The sequence below is a fragment of the Phodopus roborovskii genome, unplaced genomic scaffold (genome assembly GCF_943737965.1).
Source record: "Phodopus roborovskii unplaced genomic scaffold, PHOROB, whole genome shotgun sequence".
Taxonomy (NCBI): Eukaryota; Metazoa; Chordata; class Mammalia; order Rodentia; family Cricetidae; genus Phodopus; species Phodopus roborovskii.
This window is the reverse complement of record NW_026126636.1, coordinates 10,596,089-10,610,988: the sequence shown is the minus strand read 5'-3', so window position 1 is coordinate 10,610,988 and position 14,900 is coordinate 10,596,089. Positions and strand designations below refer to the sequence as shown.

At 42.6% G+C, this 14,900-nt stretch overlaps 1 protein-coding gene across 1 annotated transcript in view; it reads right to left on the bottom strand.

Moving 5' to 3' along the window:
* LOC127238442 (carcinoembryonic antigen-related cell adhesion molecule 3-like) overlaps positions 1–14,346 on the bottom strand; it is a 28,341-nt gene extending 13,995 nt beyond the window's left edge. Inside the window, 4 exon segments of the mRNA XM_051207059.1 lie at positions 5,019–5,238; positions 5,240–5,379; positions 6,605–6,620; positions 14,314–14,346. Coding sequence (XP_051063016.1) covers positions 5,019–5,238; positions 5,240–5,379; positions 6,605–6,620; positions 14,314–14,346 — 409 coding nt within the window.
* Between the last annotated feature and the right edge of the window lie 554 nt (positions 14,347–14,900).

Genomic DNA, 14,900 nt, shown 5'->3' with positions numbered 1-14,900 from the left:
TTAGAGATTCCCAGTCAGGGCTTGTTGGTGCTCTCTGCAAGGGTCCCATAGATTACTCACCTGTGGCCTTCCTGAATTCCACAGTATCTTTCTCAGGAACATGTGTGTTATGAGTGTTTTTTCCTGCCGCTCTGGTCCCAGAATCGCAGCAGCCCAAATAACACACAAAGACGCAGTAATAGATATAAAGCTGTTGGCCTGTTTCTAGCATTACTTATTGGCTAGCTCTGTCTTAAATATTAACCCATTTCTATTAATCTAATTATTTCCATGTGGTCTCATTTTACCGGAGAGAGGGCCCGGACCTCTCTTCTCTCAAGTCTCTACATGTTGACTACTCCCTACTACTTCCTCTAATCCTCCTTGTCACCTAATCCCACCTATTTTGCTTTCCTATTGGCCTAATGGTGCTTTATTCATTAACCAATAAGAGAAACATTTGTACAGAATACATCTCCCATCACATGTGCATGGTGAGATTTCCAAGTGTCTGCACCAATGCTGAAATCCCGGGACTGAGTTTACATAGCACAGGTCCTCAAATCTGTAAAGGCAGGAAAGGGGTTCTGATCTATTGCTGTGTATCCACCCTATGTGTTTTCTGCAGTAAAGGCCCAAACCATAGCACAGGAACATAATGCACTGGGAGAGAGTGAAACATTATTTATGATTTGTTAAAACTTGACTGAAGATTCAGAAATGCAAAGTTAGCCTCATGCTATACAGTTGAGCCAGTGGTGACACCTATGACAAGACCTTTCAGCCTGAGCTAGAGGTGAGAGCTAGTGACCAGCTGCTTTGCTAGGGTCTTTTAGTTTTCATGTTACAAGGGAGATCAGGCATAGGCCTGTCCTGACAGTCCAGTGCATCAAGTAGGATATCCACACCCAGCAGTAACGTGCTATAGAGAGTTACTTACTGTTTACAGGGAGTTTTACATCTATTATTTCCATCTCCAAATCTCTGTTTGAAGGTTCTAATGTATATAAACCTGCTTCAGGCTAAGTGCTGTCCTGCGGCAGGTGGGATTATTTTTGGTGTATAGTTTATCTCTCCATCTGTGTGTAGTCCCCCCAAGTGATGGAATTCATGGCTCTGCTGTTTTCTGAGATTTGAAACATGGGGGCAAACCACACTAATTTCTACCAGGAAAACATTCACAGATCTGGCTGGTTATGTAGTAGGAGAAGAACGTTTCCCCCGTTAGCAGCAGTCTGTGTTACTGGCTCTGTTGTGAGTAAGCCAGGGTTGAGAGGGTTGCAGTGATAATAAAAAGCCTTAGCCATCAGCCAATATTTTTATAATGAATATAGCCTTCTTGTGTTTATTTGTGGCTAAAGCAGCTGTGGGATCTGGTGGGAAAGAAAACTCCAGCAACAAAATGGCACCGACCCTTGGAACAAGATTTTCCACATAAAACCTGACAAAAACTTAAAAAGGGATTCTAAAAACAAAAGAAAAGAGGCAACCACAGCTTCTTGGTAGCAGCATTCTCTCAGGGAGGCTCTGTTTGCTAGACACAAGCAGAAGCTGGTGGCTACTTTAAGGGAGGCTTCCTGACTCAACATTAGCAACAAAAAGCACAAGGCTCTTTTAAGAGGCTCTGGTTCCAGACAATTAAATGGTGTTTATGAGAAGCTGGCAGCATGCTGCTTAATGGCTGTATAAACAAGAATCCAGTAACTAGCAGTAAACATACTCCCACCATGTTAGAAAGCCAGAAGCTAAATGTCCTCTTTAATCCTAGTAATACTGTTTAACAGATCCGTATGGTCAGAAAAAGATAGAGATATACAGTAAAGACAGATTCAGATCAGGAAGAGCCTCTAAAGGATTTACAGTGTGTTTAAAAATATATGAAGCCTTGGGAAAGAAAAGAAAAGGAATAAAGTGATTTAAAAAATAGAGTAGCCCAGGGTGGCACATACCTTGAATCCCAGCAATCCAGAGGCAGAGGCAGGTGGATTTCTATAATTTCAAAGCCAGCCTGGTGGACAGAGTGAACGCCAGGACAAGCAAAAATTACACAGAGAAACTGTCTCAGAAAACAAAAACCATAAAAGTAAAACAAAATAGAGTAATAAAAAGCCACTTAAAGAGGAAAAGTGCACAGAGTCAGGATACTGTATGTTATTGTGTTGGCTTTCGAGTGTTTGATTTCTGAGGAAGGAGCAAAAACTGCTAAAAGACATTTTATTTACATGCTGCTGGATTAATCCAACTTACATATTTTAAAAATGCTATGACTTCAAAATTTATGTCTAAGGATGGGTTGACTTGGAAAAGAAGTTCTGTTTTTGTTTACAAAGAAAATGAAAAGCTGTGGGTTCCTTCCAGACTAATATGGTTTGATGAAGCGAGATCCCCTGAAACAGTGGCCCAGGTGATCCAACTAACCAAAACAGCTGAAATGATGCAGCCTCATAGTCTACTACAGCCTGGATTTCGACAGGTTTCTGCGTTTTCTCAGGATCTCCATGGCATTATCAGTGCCCCCCCCAAAACACCAGGAAGCAGTTTGGAAATAATGACACCCAAATTCCCAAGTATTATTTATAAACATTGTATTCATTTAAACAGAGTTGATTATAAATGGTTAATGACCACCGTCAATCTCCTAAGGAAAAAGAGAGAGAATGTGATATAGAAATGAATTCTTTTCATTGGTATGGATTTTGGTTTATTGATACAAGTTTAAGGCCAATTTTCTTATAGGTATATGTCTACTCTTGTTTAGATACAGTGTTCATATTGCTCGTTTTTAAAATGTAATGTATAATCAAATACCATTTATAGATAGTCACCTATGATAGTCAAAATTTATAATCATGTTAGTTAGGTTTTCCAGATATATAGAGATATATTTCAAATGGATAAATATGCTTCAAACCTTTCAAAGACCTACAGAATATGACATTTAAAATGGACCAGGGTTTTTCATGACTATGAGACACCTACCTGTTCCTGGACACCTACCTGTTCCTTCATAGAGGAAGATGGACATCTAACAAACTCGATTTGGAAATGCTTTCAATATGGCAAGACTTCTCAATTGCTTTTAATTAATTTTAGCTGGAAATCTATTTTTTTTTGTTAGATACTAAGAGTGCTACACTGGCTTGTTTCCAAGGTCCATTTGATTACTCTGCGGTAATACCAATCTTTGAAGGTGAGGTGTGTTTCTTGTTGCAGCAGAAGGATTGTCCTTCCCAGGCAGTGAGGCTTTATTTATAGTCAATCAGATTTCCCTATAGTGAACTCCAAATTTCCTGAACCATCCATTTGTTTTATTGATGGTCATGACCCACAAGGATTATCCACAGCTTTGAAACATCCTCATGTTTCTTTACCCCAGTGCTCCAAGATCCTGTCTCAGCTGGGGATTGGCTTCTGCTCTGATTCCAGTAGAGCTATAAGAGGCAGGTGCTGAAGGTGCCTGGGAGGCATTCGGTAAGTCAGGAATTTGGGGAGCAATGTGGAAACCTATTACAGTGGAAACTCCCTGGAATCTACAAGAGTGGCCATAGTAAAGACTTCTAGTAGTGAAGGATAGATAGGCTGAGACACAGAAACCCATCTGGATACCCAGTCTGCCTTGTGTTCTCAATGTTTTGCAAACATAAAGCTTGCTCCCAGAGAGAAGGTGGCAGATATATCTCTGAAACTCTAAAATTACCAGGTGAGTGATGTGTGGGGAAGAAAACAAATCTATTCTTAATGGAGCCAACCATCAAAGTGCTGACCCAGGTCAAAGGTCCAGGATATGTCAGGAGTCTTCAATCCTGGATGTGTGGAGTCTTCAATCCTGGATGTGTGGGAGGAGGTGATCTGATTCCTGGATGGAGGCAGTGAGCTCTTTTGTCCTATGCAGGGTTTGCAGGAGTCTCAAAACCACATTCCCACTTCCTCCTTGATAAGCTGAGTAATTGCTCTTCCAATGTGCTCCTTGGGCTTTCTGAGACGCCTTGAGCCTCTATTTGATGGATTCCCCTTGGATATCATATATTTACCAAAGGGAACACATAAAGGGAAAAATGGAACATTATCCCCTGCCAAAGTACCAAACACAGTAAGATGAGAGGCAGTCTGGAAACACTGTGTCCGTGATTTTCTAGTCCAAGGAAAAAACAGGTGAAATAAGGCTACTAGATAAGGTCCTGGTTCAAGAAAAGTCTTTTCTGCCCATTTATTGTGTGTCCTGATGCCACATCTAGTGATCACTATGGGAACGACAACTCGTGTCTGGAAAGCTGTCAGATCAGCATAGCCTGTAGCCTTTTCCTGCAAGAGAAAATTCCCCGAGACGGATCTTCAGAAGACACTTGTCTGGAGGATCTGTGTCCCCTCTCCCTGTACTTGGTTGCCCTGGCCTTTCTGTGAAGTCACATCAACCCATTCAAATATATTAATAATGGGCCTGACACCTGCCCTGCTTAGCTGTCCCTCTTCAGTCTCTGGAAAAGATGTTCAGGGGACCTAGACTAATCATTTATTTCATGACAGTTCACTGGCTGGTTCCAAATGTGCAGGACTTGGGCTACTAAAAAGCATTGTTCCCTGGCATTGGGAAGTAAAAATCCAACCTTTGCAAAATGCTCCTCAGGGATAGCTAGAGTTGAATCTGGAGGAGAGGTCTGCAGCCAGGACATCCTGGGTCTCACATCTCTGTGAGGAGCTCAGATTTTCCTCCACCAGTACCGAAGTTGATTCCCTTTGGGTCTGTCTCAATGACATATTCCAGTGAGAACCTCAGAGTCTAGACATTACTGAGCATCTGTCCATCTGTCTGTAAAGTGAGGTCAAATGAAGGATTGTGACCTATTGCAATAACTCTACACCATGTGTGTCCTGCAATGAATACTCAGACAACAAAATGAGGATTCAGTGCACAGGAAGGAAAGCACTGGCCACTCTACTGTGTGTGTGTGTGTGTGTGTGTGTGTGTGTGTGTGTGTGTGTGTGTGTGTGTGATGGAATGAACCCCACCCAGAACCCAGAATTCACAAAGAATCACTTACTAGACACATGAAAGTACATGATGGCTCTTTGCATAATATCTCCATGTCTATTAAAGGTTCGAAGAGTATAGAATCCTGTGTTCTTCTCAGTGAAATTTGGGAGCAACAGGGATCCATCACAGTACACAGTCTCTCTACCACTTTGTACAGGCCCTGGCACACTTAAATTTCTGTTCATCATGTACATTGCAATTCTGTTGTTCCTAATTATCACCCCCTTTGAACCAGGCAAAGGCCGTAAGATTCTCTGGCAGATTGTGAACAAGAAAAAAGACATTTTCTCCTTTGGCCACTTGGGGAGGGACAGATTCAATGGTGATATTGGTAGAGGTAGAAATGTGCCAGCAAGTTAAAAGGGAGGCTAGAAGGGAACAGAGGAAAAAAACATCAATATTGAATGGGGATGATTATCACTCCACTCAGGTGTTTGGTTAGGGGTGTGTCCACCCTCCTTTTTAGACAAGAGAAACATGAATTGCATTGACTCAAAGCCTATGGCTGAGTCACTCAATCTTTAAGGAATCCTCTGTTCAGGTGTCTGCCTGGTTCCCCCTCAGTCACCCATATCCCTTCCCACATAGAGGACATGGGTGGAGCAATGCTTCTCTGAACTCCTCTCTGGAGGGTGCTCACTCACTTTCTGTCATTTTTCTCTGTCCCATTTGTGATTCCAGTCAACTCATGGCTTTATCTTGCAGATACCCTGACATCAGGTCCACTAGAGCCAGGGAATTGTGAGTAAATGAATTAGTGTGACCTTTTTTTGGACATTTTAGTTCTTAGAAAAGATTCAGAAAGAAGTGGATAAAGGAAAAAGAGAAGAAAGAAAAAAAGGAAGGAAGGGAGGGAGGGAGGGAAGGAGGGAGGGAGGAAGAGAGGGAAGAATGAAAGAAGGAAGGAAGGGATGTTTTCCATGGGAGTATCTACATAGTTCCCAGGTTTGGAGCTAATAACAATAATTATACTAAAGGTGATTTAAATGATTTTATTTTTACGTGTGGTGTGTGTGTGTGTGTGTGTGTGTGTGTGTGTGTGTGTGTGTGTGTGTAGGCAAGTGTCTGCATGTGCACAAGGAATGGTATTGCCAAAAATCTGCGTGGAGGAAAATGTCTCAATGTCTGAAAGTGTGGCCATATCCCAAAATACCTCTGTGGCTAAAAGAGTCTCAATGTGCCCAGGGAGGTGCATGCCACAGCACCTGTGTGGAGGGCAGAGAAGAACCTGGAGGGGTCCGTTCTCTCCATCTACCGTGAGCGAACAGAGAACTGAATCCAGGTTGTCATGTCTCTACACACTGAGCCAACTCAATGGTCCATTACTGTTTGATTTCTATCTGGAGAGTAACCCAATCATTGCTTCTCTGACTTTGGGCTAAGATCAAGTGGAGAGTCATCCAGTCATAGTTTGGGACATCAATCTTCAGGATATTGTGTCCAATGTAATGGACTGTGGATATGGTATTGAGCATACATCACCTCCTTTCTGCTGAGAGCTTCAGGCTGTACCTGCTGTCCTGTGGTCAAGGTACTGCCTTCCAGCCTGCCTCCAAGTTTCTCTCCACCCACACAGAGATTGAATACACTCACCTGTGAGTAAGAGCCCCTGCCAGGGAGTACACAGAGGACAACTCCATCTCTCTTCTCACTGTACTCCCTGTGGTGAGAAGAAAGGCAGCTCTATAAAGGCACTCAGTCTTTTACTGTTCTTCCTTCCTTTAAATTGAGTTTCCTCTCAGGCTGCAGAACTTCCCACCACCCATTGGGCTGTGAGTGATGGGGTTTGAATCCAAGGCACTGCTCAACATTTCTACTCCCAGTGCTACCACACATCCCTCTCAGCTTCCCTTTATATTTTTCCTACAAGCAACATATTGAGCAAGAATGCTATTAATCATCCCGTGGTCCTCAGAGAACAGTGGTTCATACCAGGGGTGACACCTGTTGTGTCTTTGCCTTGGGTCTGTCAGCACCAGAGGGGCCTCCATCCTGCCTATGTGTCCTTGTGACACAGAGATCCAGCTGAACATGCAGCCTGCCTTGTGTCATCAAAGCTCTGGGAATATGGTATTTTTATAATCCTGGGAGGAAGGTGACAGAGGCATCTCTAAAGGCTGGAAAGATATCAGGTACATGATGAATAGGGATAAAGATCAGTCACCAACCAAAGTTCTGAACTAGAAGATAGGCCCTGGAGCAGTTGTATAAGGATTTTCATGTGCTCAGTGTTTGGTAAGAGGGGACAAGATGACCAATTGTCTTTCAAAGTATTGAAGCCTCCATTTTACTATAAAGGTTTCAAGGCAACATTCCAGCAATATGTGTTAGCTGAGCTGTGTGTTGGGTGTGCAGATGTCCTTTCCAATCTTCCTGAGTCATCTTTGCCCTTTGCCTAGGTTATTCCCCGGTGGTAATCCTGTCTTCCCCTATAATAGATGTCAGGAAAGAGGGTACCTTCAGGTTTTCCATAGAGAAAGGTCTTCTCCGAAAAAGGAAGCAGCCAATAGATCTGAGCAGAGTCTACAGAGGGAGCTCGGAGTTTGTAGGGACAGGAACCATCCTGAGTGAGGTAACCCAGTCACAAAAAGACAAACATGGTATGTACTCACTCATATATGGTTTTTAGACATAGAGCAAAGGATCACCAGCCTACAATTCACACTGGCAGAAAAACTAGGATAAAAGGAGGAACCTAAGAGATTCATACAAGGTCCCTCACAGAAGGGGAAAGGAATGAGGTCTCCTGAGCACATGGGGAGTAGGGAACAGTGAGTGACTCTAAAGTCAAGCATACCATAGAGGCTAATGTCTCATTGCCTGGGAAGGTCCCCCTCCCCAGACAATTCTCCACTTCACATTCCAACACAGTCCAGGCTGATCTAGGAGAAACCTGACATGTGTACAGGGGAAGAAGATCATAGCTGGAATCATGGCACATACTGAAATTGAATTTCTGCCTCTATCCATAAATTTGAGCTTGATGTTGTCGCTTCAATGATCCACATTCTAATTTCTTTTCACTTTGGACCTATGGACACCGACAGCCAAGTTCTAGACAAGGGAGATTTAGGATATTCAGTTATTAGTAGTGAAATTGGTGCTAAAGTGCTCTTGGCAGGATACAAAGATTTCTGTTGAAATGTCACGAGTACAGAACACGTGGGTGGGAGTCAACATTGCAGGAGAGATTGAGGGTTGACTCTGGATGCAAATGAAATTCTAGAGAGATATGATCAGGTGATCTGAACCATCTGGAGCAAACAAAATAAAGCCACATTTGAAATCAAAAGGAAGGGGAAATTCTTTTCTGTAGATGGCTATAGTATCTGTGCAATAACCTTAGTTGAGAGGTTCCTCCAGAGCAGTGGCACAGATCAGTGAATGAGTACTCCAGTAGCATTAACAAGCCCTGACCCATCTCCAGCACAACACACAAAACAGCCGATGTACAGTCTCGTGTGTGCACTGAATCTGAGATGTCCCCTGTTTCTATCACCCTGAGCTGATAAGCAGGATACATCCTTCCAGCCCCTGACTAACCTAGGTGTCTCTGTGGTGGGTCTCTGTAGTGAAAGCAAGAAGGACCAAGGGTCCTGGATCTAGCCATCTGCGTTTAGGAAGGTGTAGTCATGGTAAAAAAAAATTAATAGCAGGTAATGTTCAGGTTGAATGGGTTTCTTGGGTACTCACTACATTGGAGATTTCACACTCAGAGTACTGAATCAACCATGGCATTCAGTAAAGTGAGAGTCCAATTGCTGTCTTATATTCAGCCTATCACCTTCTGAGACTCTTTGGCCATTTTTCATCAATGGGTAAAATGTATTATGACTCTCTTGTTCATGCTCTAAGGCAATCCTCCTCACCCTGCATGGTTAGAGTTGCTGCTTGTGACAATGAACCTGGGTATCAATACTGTGCAGGAAACAGAGGGTCTCCCTGTGGGACTTCTGACCCCACCAATGACCTCTTTCAACCAGTGTTGGTCTTTTTAAGCTCAACTCTCAGTCCATGTCTTTAGATAGCTAGGCAAAAGATGACTTACAGTTAGATGCTGAAGGGCCATAGTACTCAGAGATGGTGTGTTTCCTGTTCTGTGTGGGAGAAACCGTCTTTGCCATGTGTGAGTTGAGCTGCACAGCATGATGATATAGACCTAGGATCCAGAGTTAGATGCCCATTGCCTCTCCTGTTCCTCACTGACCAACTGCCTGCCTGTCACCAAAAAGTGCTGGGTTTCTCCTACTATGCTGATGTCCACTGCTGAGCCATGGAAGAATGCTGTCAAAGCCATTTTTTTTTCAAGGAAATCCTACATGTTAGACAGAATAAACTTCTGAAACACCCACAGGCTTCCCTCATGACTTTATATTGCAAAAAAAAATCACACATGAGACCAGGGGTGGGCTTGTTATTGAGACAACTTCCCAGGTTGCACCATAACGTGGGACAACCTTCTCGGGTGTTTGGTGATGACTGAGACCAGTCACAGGTCCTCAAAAGAAATGAGTCTCAGAATGATAAACAAAAAGCAAGGATATAGAGTAATGGCGAGCTTGAAACAGAACCATTGTCTTGATCTGTAATGTCCTCTCTTGCACAATAAGGACCATAGAGAGATATTGCTTGAAATTTAGGTGGTTGTGTTCTTCCCTCCTTCTTTTCTTCTTTCTTTTACTTCTTACTTTCTTTGTATGTGAATAAATTTTTACTGCATGTATATCTGTCCACTACAAGCATGCCTGGAGCTCACAGAAGACTCTGTTGACCCCTGAAGCCTTAAGGGAGACTTGGATTGCCCTGGAAATGGAATTACAGACTGGTAATGAGCTACCATGCATGTAATGGGAAGAGACCCTTATTCCTCTACTTGAATAATCAGTCCTTGTAACAACTCAGCCATATGTCCACACTCCGGGTGAATGTTTTCAGAAGCAAATCTAATTGATAGAAGGTAGTGAGCAAGAACTTTCTGGAACTCTGGCTGGAAGGGACAAGTGTGTATGGCAGATCTTGGCTAGGGATATGAAATGCTATCTTTCTCCATATGAGACAATTGTTATTAATATCAATAATCAGAGGACTGCTTCTCTGAAGAGAATAATGAGGTGTGATCAGAGACTGATGTTGATTTAAATGAATGACTATCTGAGCAGAGAGCCCTGTGTTAGATGCATGATCTTCTCTAAGGTAAAAAGCAAAGCCCTGTCCTTTGCCTTTTGGGAGTAGTGACAGTGGCAACCAGAAAACACATGATTTCCTGTATAATCGGTGGACTGGGGAGTCCTAGAATTTGGCAAGAATTCTCCATAGTTGAGTACTTTAGTTCTAGAGTCAAAAATAACTCTCCATGTGTTTTCATGACATAGAACAGACATCTCCTCAAGCTGATGATGGACATGATTAGCATCTGTGAAAAACAGCTGCTCCTGCTCCACATATCCCTGAGGCCTCCAGGATGAGGACACTGGATACGTGACTTACGCAGACAACTTCTCTATCACCCATGGCCTGTGGGACAGATGTATACACTCTGGTTTCTGTGAGTGACAGCACACATTGTCAATGAATGTTGCCATGGTGATAAGGTAACCTCAAATATAGACATGGCCCTGACACTGGGACAGAACAGCTATCCAGATCATCACTTGCCTACAGGAGAAAATTTGCCAGACTTAGTTCCTGAGGCTGTGGAGTCATCCAGAAAACCTCTGGCTGCTGCCTGTACCCTTGGGGATCTTCACAGTCCTGTAACACCTCGTAAGCCTACAGAACAGTTTGTTAACAGTGTGAGCACTAGTGAGGCTGGGTTCTCCATGCTGAGTCTCAGAAGGAGATGCCCAGGAGATTAGTGGATGGTCAGGGACTGTGTGGAAGCCCCTGTAGCTGGAGTTAAGTGAGGTTTTAAACATCTTCACATAGATGCTGGGAACTGAACTCAGGTACTCTGCAAGATCAACGTGTGCTATTAAACATTGAGACATCTCCCCAAGCCTCCTTCCTCAATTTCTTCTTTATTTCCTTTGTGGTTCCAGTCAAACCCTGAATTCACCTTCTACATGCCAGTCTGCTTCCTTGTCCATTGCAATTATGGCTTTGTGAGGACAGAATGTCCCTGCTGTATTGGGACGTTCCAGTGCCTGGTAAAAGCTCATACTCCTGGGAACAAATGAATTAATGAATGATAATTTGAAGGAATCTCATGTTGGTAGATAACAAGATAGGCTAATATCAGATTTTGACATTAAATTTGAAGTTACTTATGAATTTATACATGTGGAAAGAGGTGGGGAGAGAGAAAGGATGTGTTTACCCATGCATACCTCAGTGTATGGGTAAGAAAATGCTACTGTACATATATTGAGGTTAGACTATAAGAGGTAATTGGTTCTCTAACTCCATGAAGTTGAATCTGAGAATTGAAGTCGGCTTGGCAGCAGGTGTCTTCACACACTGAACGATCTTCTTGGCACATCCCACTCACCCTGTTACAGTTGGGAACATAAGTTTTCACTAAATAGTGACCAATGAGAATAAACTTCGATAGAAAATGATCTGGTTCTTTCTTTCCTAACTCCTTCCCATCACCAAGTGCATCCTGCTACTAAACTTCTGTCCTTCTCTGCCCTCTTCTCTTGTGCTGTGAGAGCAAAATCCTAGTCTCCTTTCACGTTCCTATCTGAGTTTCCCTCCTACAATCTACTGTGAAGCCACGGTCTCTACAACGTTGTCAGGACACAGGTATAAGGCTTCAGGCCAGGGTCCCACAGCCTTAGTCAGGCCCCAACTCCTGCAGCTCACACTAGGACAGAGTGCAGGAACTGTCTCTGCTCTGACCCAGATGCTTTCAGTTTGCAACACCTGGCTCCTCCGTGGTCCTTACAATACACTGAGCTAAATACATGGTGTGAAACTTCCCTGTGCTCCTGTAATATTATAAAAGGTTAGATCTTCCCTTAATTCCAGAGATTGAGAGAGGACTGCTCAGTGGTGCTGCCTAGAAATGGGGACTGTTATCAGAAGACCTCCCTTCATGATCACTACCATGGCGGCAATTTCTTTTTCTTTTACTCTCCCTAGCTCTCTTTTGTTTTCACTCATTTTTAAAGATTTGTAAAACATTTCTAGAATTTACTACATGCTTAATGTATTTACATCATTTGAACACCTCAGTTTCACCCTCTACCTCCTCCCATGCCTCCCACTCCCTAGCTCTCAAATTCAAAATTGTGACTCTTTTGTAATTACTATTATCGTTAATACTTGTGTTTATAGCTGACCATTTGTGATTGGCTAATCTATCAGGGGCTCATCCATGGAGAAAACAGATTTTTCCCTCAGCACTCATTAACTGCTGTAGCTTTTTACTTTGGGTGGATCCCTGAGAGATTTTTTCATGCATGGTAGCATGCAAGATGTGTTGTCAGTGTTTAGGTCTTGTTTGGACAGCCACGTATTTGAGAATTTTTGGGTGCAGCTTCCTTGTCATATATAGAACACACAACCTCACAGTAAACATCCTGGTCCTCTGATTCTTATAGTCACTGTACCTTGTCTTCTGAGATAGTCCATGAACTTCAAATGATGGGGTTGTAATACAGATAACTAAATTGGGGTTGAACACCCTGTGATGACTTTGTTCTATCTATTTGGAGAAGTTTTAGATGTCTTTTATAGTCTCCACCTGTGCAAATAGAGGCTTCATTGATAACTATGGGAGCTACACTTAACAGTATGTGTAAAGATGTATCCTAAAAGTTTATCTAGAAATTATACTGGTTAAAGAAAGTGGCCATAATATATCCTGCTCTGGGTTCCATGACCTCACTAGACAAATGTAGTTGTCTAGGATTCCAATATCAGAAATATTTCCCTTCCTGTCAAGCAGACCTTAATTCTAATTAGAGAGTTGTTGGTTATCTCCAAGATATGAGTGCAGCTTTTGGACACTGAAGGGTATCATACCATGCTATTCATTTCTGTGATTTGTAGACATCACGTCCGAGGAGGGCTATTGATTATTTCCCTCAGTTTACTTCAGGTTCTACATTCTGCATTCTGTGGGTTTTGAGAATCCAGGGCAGTGCTCATTCAGGGTTCTGTATCATAAAAGACACGTTGGGAGAACACAGCACAGGGCAACCTTGGGTTGAGCTGTTGTTGCCCTAGGGCACAGAGGTGATTATAAGCCTTGTTGCTCAAATTGAAAAGGAGTGGAAATTGTGGAAAGCCCTGTCCTATTCCTGGGTTTAATGAGATTGTGTCCAGTGTTTCTCTCTTTTGGATGATATTGAGTGTGGCCTTGTCATATGTAGCCTTTATTATAGGTACAGGTTATAGTATAGGATTATTCTCAGGTATGTCTATGAACATTGGAAAGGGATCAACTGAGTGATACCTAGGAAAGAGGACAGACCCGTTATCAATGGAGTCACCAGTCAGGGTGCATTGTCATGGAGGATTGTGTGTGAGAAGATTCATATGAGTGTAAAACAGGAGGCTCTAAGTCCTAAGGATAGGACTACATCCACCTAGAAAGATTTTCAGAGGAACCCTCTAACTTCCTGTGGTGGCTGAGCCATGCCTTGGATTTCTCCATGCCTTTCCTGGAATGTAGCTAACCTCTGTCTAGGTGAGGTTTCTGGACGGAGGAGGTGGAAACCAAGACCCTCTGGTAGAGTAGTATGCTTATAAAAATGGGAGCGTCCACCATGTCTTTCCAATACTTTGGGAGTATACAGCAGGTGGCAACTAGTATTCAATAGGTCTACCCATCAGATTAATAACTCTACATGATGGGAAGCCCAACTTGGAAAAGACCTTAGTATCACTGACTGTGAATGACCAGTTGTTTTTTTTTTTTTCTGTTATTTTTCTCATGTGCCACTATATTTATTCCCTAAAAACAGCTATGGGGTTTTTTCCCACTGTTTGTTTGTTTATCTAAAGTATATATCCTGTCTTTGGGCAAACATATAGCTGTGGCTGATCAGAAAGATGATCTCGGCTTAAGTGTACAATTTTGATGAATAGAAATAATACTAAGATATTTTTCATTATTCAGACTGAAATAGGAAAGTAATAGTATTCTCAGTCATACAGATGATAATTTTAGAATTCAGAATAAATTCAAACCAAAGTGGTTGTTGCTGAAAACAATAAGCAAGGACAAGTTCTTAGGTGTTTATTGCTGATTCAAGGATAGGCTTGAATCAACTCTGGTAGACATAATCCTCTGCAGTAACTTTGAGTAGGGAACAATCTGGTATTTCCCCCTCCTCTCAACATTTCCTGCTCACCAAGAGCTTCTTGATGTTGAATTGTTGCCCCATTTTGTCCTCTCCAGGTACTCTGCGAGCACAGACTCTGAGTCCCATCTCAAATTCTTATCTCAGGAAATTACAGTTATTCTTTGAGTTCCCCTTTTCTTGTCTCCTGCAGTCAGTGCATGGTCACCTCACCTTTGTGTTAGGACACAAGTCTACAGCTTTAGGCCCAATTCCCATGCCCTTAATCAAGCCACATCACCTGCAGTTTACTCTAAGCAGAGTGTAGGAGCTATCTGTGCTGAGACCTGACTAGATACGTTTCACAATACGTGGCTCCTCCATGCTCCTTGTCATATATGATACACTGAACTGTATTACATGGTGTGAAACACGCCAGCACTGCTAAGAGATTATGAAAGATCCAACCTTTCCTTTCTTCTAGGGATCAGGAGAATACAGCTCAATGATGTTGCCCACAAATGGAGGGTGACCTTAGAAGAATGTAGTGATATTTTGTTTATGATATAACAAATAAAGCTATGACGATCAGAGTGTGAAGTTAGCCACAGTGTTAGAAGCCACACCTTTAATCCCACCACGTGGCAGAGACAGACGGA